The following is a 4,792-nucleotide window of genomic DNA, read 5'->3' as shown; positions in this document are numbered from 1 at the left end:
GTGTGGTGTGTGTGCGTGGTGTGTGCGTGCGGATGCGGCGTGGGAGCTCACTGCACACGGCGGGCAGGGATGAACAGGGCCCCCGGCCCCGGCCCGGGGCTGTGCTGGGAAGGAGGCAGAGCTCGGGGCTGCCGCCCAAAGGTCAGGCAACCACAGGTCCTCTGGGGCCCCCCGGGCTGGGGCAAGGAGGGGACGGACGGGGGCCCGGCGTCATCCAGCTGACGGACCGAGCAGGACTCTGGCAGAAGCACAGTCTGAGCCAGGCCTGTAGGACGGGGACGTGGACCGGGCACACGTGGGGGTGACCGAGACGCCCCCCTGGCCCCCAGTGCGTCCGTCCAGCCGAGGCTTTGGGGGGAGACACCAGGCCAGCGTGGTCCCGCCCCCAGGACAGGCCCTTGGAGGGCAGCACCCCGCCGAGGCCCTTGATCCCTTGACCCCGGCCCAGGAGCGGGAGGCCTGGGGGCCTGGCTCACCGTTCCCGGCAGGAGGCCTTCTGGGCCGGCTTGGCCTTCGCTTCGGGGCCTGCAGGGGGAGCGCGCCAGCCTGGCCCTGGTCTCCGCGCTGGGGCCAAAGCCAGCGGCCAAGGGTGGGGGCAGGAGAACCCTGGCTGTGGCCTCCCCAAGGCCCCCGGGGTCCTCTCGCTTTACCGTGCTCTGGTGTCCACACCCGTAAAAGGACGTAACACCCACCTGCCTGCTTCCTGGGGCCCTGGGACAAGGGACGGCTAGGCTCATCCATCCGAGCATCCAGAGGGGACCTCCACAGCCCCTGCCAGGCTGGCTCCGGGCCAGGCGGCTGGTGCTCCAGAGCCCGTGGTCGGGGGGAGGGTGTGCTCAGGGGCTGTCGGGCTCCCCAGGGCAATCTGTGGCTGACTAGCTCCTCAAACTAGGTACCTGGGCTGGAGGTGCCCCGTGGAGACAGTGCCGCCGGCGGGGTGGCTCTTGGCTCCTCCAGGGCCTTCCTCTTGGTGGGGGGTCTGGGCAGCGGCACTGGGGCCTTGGGGCCCGGCGGGGGCTTCCTCCCCTTCCGGGGCTGGCTGAGGTCCACATCTGCAGGGTGCAAGCGGCGGCCGAGCCTCAAGAGCAGAACCCACACCTTGGCAAGGTGGGCGAGACCTCGGCCCTTTGGCATGCAGAAGCCAGGACGGTCCTGGGTGATGTCCAGGGGCCCCCTAACCACGCCCTGACCTTCCCTCTTCCGTCCAGCTGGGCTGACTCCAGCAGCCCCAGGCCCCCAGCGGTGGGGGGGGTTGCTGAGCCCCACGGGACCCCAGCCCCCAGCCCTCCGCCACCGCAGTGCCCTCCCCACCTTTGGGGAAGCTGTCTAGGATGGGCTGCAGCCGGGCGTATCTCTCCAGGTTGTAGTCCTTAAAGAGAACTTTCCAGAAGCCCAGGATGGCAGCCGCGTCTTGGGTCAGGAGCCACGAGAGGAGCGCGTGGAAGGCCTGCGGGCAGCCTTCCTTCTCCTTCAGACGCAGAGTCTCCTGAAGCAGGAGTGGGGAGTGGGAGGCCCTGCCTCCTGCCTCCCCAGTACCCCCACTTCCTGCCACCGCCCCCAGAGGGTGCTGCAGGAGAGCCGGGCACCGTGTCCATGCCCTTGGGTTGAGGTGGGCGTGGGGGTGCCCGGGGTGCTGGGGGCGAGGGAGGCCCCCCCGGAACTCACCTTAGGGGACCACACCCCTGGCTTGGAGGGCAGCTTCAGGAGGGCTGGGAGGGGTGTTGGGTAGGACAGGAACATGTCCTGGAGACCGGGCCCCATCCCCTCTTCACACCAGCAGCCCCCACCCCAGCCCCCTGGCCCCCACTCGTGGGGGGCGGCTAGGGCCCATCTGGAGCTCATCCTCCCAGACATTGCCCCTGGCTGGACGGCAGAGCTTGGGGAAGGCTGGGGGGCACTGGGGGCCTGGGTTGGGGCCCACCTGGAACTTGTCCTCGGGCACCACGTCGTGGTCGGCCAGCGCATGCAGCAGCGGGAAGGCGCTGTCCACCGCCATGGCGATCTCCGTGCGGTGCAGCCTCAGGAGGCGGCGCAGCACGGTGTCCGCCCCTGCCCGGGCCTCGCCCACCCTCACGGGGTCTGGGGGCATGGGGCTGGGGGCCCCCTCTCCCCTCCTGGGGTCCCGCGGCCTTTGGGTGCCACTGGACTTGTGGAGCGTCTGGGCCATCTCCGCCTCCTGGGCCTTGCGCGGCCCCTGCCCTGCCGGGCGCCTGGGCGGGCGCTCCTGGGCGAGTACCTGTGCGGGGCTGAGCCCAGCCAGAGCCCAGTCTCTGTTATAGCAGGACCCCCCCCGTGCCCCCCCCCGAAAGAGCAAAGCCTGTGTTTCCCCAGAACCAATCAGGACCGGAGGGAGGGGCAGGAATGGAAACTTCTCTGTAATCCAGTAAAGACAAGGTCCCAGCCACCCCAATTCCACACCTGCCAGGAAGCTGTTGGCGTCTCTCTCCTTTGTAAAGGAGGCTTCGGAACCAGGGCACGCCCCTCTGTGAGAGGGCTGCGGCTCTCAGGCCCGGACCACAGGGCTGATGGGGGCAGGGCCCCTGGTGGGGAGGGCCCTGGGCCTGGGCTGTAGGACGGTCAGATGGAGGAGCGCTTGTCTGATGGAGGACTGAGTGTGTGCCGGGGGCACAGCGCTGGGCGTTGCCCAGAGGCTGTGTGATGCTGGGCCAGTCGCTTTCCCTCTCTGAGACTCAGCCCCCTCATCTTTAACAGGAGCACATTGCCCTGGGGGACCCAGTGGCAACCTACCCTCCCCTTCCTGCAGCTGTGTTCAAAAAAACTTGGAGAAGGCAGCGGACCCTGTGGACTGATGCCCCTGAGTATGGGTCCCCGGAGCTCCTGTCCTTGTCCTGCTCACAGAGCCCAGGGGAGGGACGCCCCAGGAGCCTTCCTAGGGCTAGTGACAGAGGCTGGAGGCTGGTGTAGGAAAGTGGGGAAGCGGTCCCAGGGGGGTAGCAGCAGAAGAGGGACCCGCATCCCAGGCCGTGGTGGGCGAGCGCAGGGGACAGGGGCCTGGCAGACTGCGAGACCCATAGTGGCCCAGTGTGGACAAGGGCCACAGAGGAAAGGCCCGTCCGGGCAGCCAGGCCTCAGAGCCGCGGGAGGGCTTTGGAAGAAGAACCTGGTCAGGTTTGGATGGGGCTGGAGGTGAGTGCGGGCGCCAGGAAGCCTGGGGTCTGGGCAGTGCTGGGCTGGGAGGGGTCGCCTGGGCAGGGGGAGAGGGGCCCAGACAGATTCCGTGGGGGTGTCGCCAAGATTTCTCATGAGTTTAGGTCGCTATGTTCTCTACTGAGGTGGGGGTTGTGGGGTGGGGGCTGCTGAGGGCCCCCTCCTCCTACCACGGTGTGCGTGTCTCACCCCTTCCGGGCCTGGGTTCCTGGGAGTTCAGTCCCACACAAGCTGAGATTGCTGCCGGGCAGGGGTTCTGGGGTGCTCAGGAACAAGCCTGAGCTCGGGCGGTGGGGGTTGTCACCCAGAGAGCCAGGACCTGTGTGAGGACCTGGAGAGCAGTGAGGGTCAGAACAGATGGGTGCGGCTGTGGAATGTTCTGGGGCCTCTGACCTGCCCGCCTCTGGGGCTCCGAGCCCACCGGCGGCAATGCTGTGGGGTGGCCGTGAAGGAGTGGGACTTGGGGCAGGGCCAGGCTGTCCTGCCCTGTGCCATCCACAGACGCCCAGAGGGAACACCCCCACGGCCCCCCACCAAACCCCGTCCCCTCTGTGTCTATGTACCCACTGCGGGATCTGAAAGAAAGCAGAAGTCAAAGTCACCCCTGAACCTAGGGTCCCCTAGAGCACCCTGCGTCCCCTCGCTCATGTGGGTCGGGTCTCAGGGAGCGGAGCCACTTCGTGCCACATGTAACGGCACCTGCTGGGCCAGCAAGCTGCAGGGCTCCCACATAGCGGCCCCAGGGGTGCTGGGGACCCGCGCTTGTGTGGCATTAGGGTGACCAGCAGCCACCTCTCCGGCAGCTCAGTGTTCCTCTCCTTTGGGCCAAGCTGCCCTCCAACACCACTCCACACTTGGCCGTTTTCCCCCAGTGGCCGGCTCATCAAGGGACACTTTAACCACAAGACAATGGCCCAGGGGATTAAAAATAGCCAAGATCAAGTCTTCACCTCACTTTTCTCGAGCTATGAAAGCCTCTTGGGTGCACCTGGGTCAGCAGCCTGGCCTGGCCTGCAGGCACCACCCAGCTTCTCACTTAGAGATCGGCAATGAGCCTCCTTGGAGAATTCTGGACTTTCCACCATGTGGGGGGTTTCCCTGGCAGCCCCTTCCTGCAGGTGGCCTGGAGCCACCAGGGATGGCGGGGGTAGCCTGTGACACCCAGAGAGGAGCCAGGGCAAGGGGCCCAGCTCTGCCCTCAGCCGCCCACTGCCGTTGTAGAGCTGAACTCACTCAGTTCCTCCGCGAGGCACCGGGCACAGCAATATGCCTGACGCTTGGTCGGCTGTCTCCAAACCTCTGCCCTCACCTGCAAGGGAGCTCTCCCTCCAGCGTGGTTGTTTTACGCATCAGACACGTCTAGCCCACCGCACTCCAGGCCCTGTTCTGAGTACTTTGCAATTACACTCCATCTCACAACTGCCCCGCTAGGTCAGTGTTATTATCATCCCATTCTACAGATAAGGAGACTGAGGCACAGGGAAGCTAAGGAACCTGACCAAAGTTACACTGTGAGTAAATGGCCTTGGATGGATAGTGTCCGGGTCCACACTCTCAGCACACAGGACACTGCTCAAGTGCCCAGGCCATGTCAGGTACAAAGAGGGGGAAATGCTTCCCATGT

General features: G+C 66.1%; 1 protein-coding gene across 1 annotated transcript in view; it reads right to left on the bottom strand.

Moving 5' to 3' along the window:
• Positions 1-2,167, bottom strand: part of AIRE (autoimmune regulator) — a 15,391-nt gene extending 13,224 nt beyond the window's left edge. The window contains exons 1-5 of the mRNA XM_025863430.1: positions 1,922-2,167; positions 1,312-1,486; positions 897-1,052; positions 477-525; positions 52-128 (exon numbers count right to left, since the gene is read on the bottom strand). Coding sequence (XP_025719215.1) covers positions 52-128; positions 477-525; positions 897-1,052; positions 1,312-1,486; positions 1,922-2,167 — 703 coding nt within the window. The remainder of the gene's footprint in view (positions 1-51; positions 129-476; positions 526-896; positions 1,053-1,311; positions 1,487-1,921) is intronic.
• Between the last annotated feature and the right edge of the window lie 2,625 nt (positions 2,168-4,792).

This window comes from Callorhinus ursinus, unplaced genomic scaffold (genome assembly GCF_003265705.2).
Source record: "Callorhinus ursinus isolate GAN/ISIS: 27379988/994484 unplaced genomic scaffold, GSC_fseal_2.0 scaffold75, whole genome shotgun sequence".
Taxonomy (NCBI): domain Eukaryota; kingdom Metazoa; phylum Chordata; class Mammalia; order Carnivora; family Otariidae; genus Callorhinus; species Callorhinus ursinus.
This window is presented reverse-complemented; position numbering and strand designations above follow the sequence as displayed.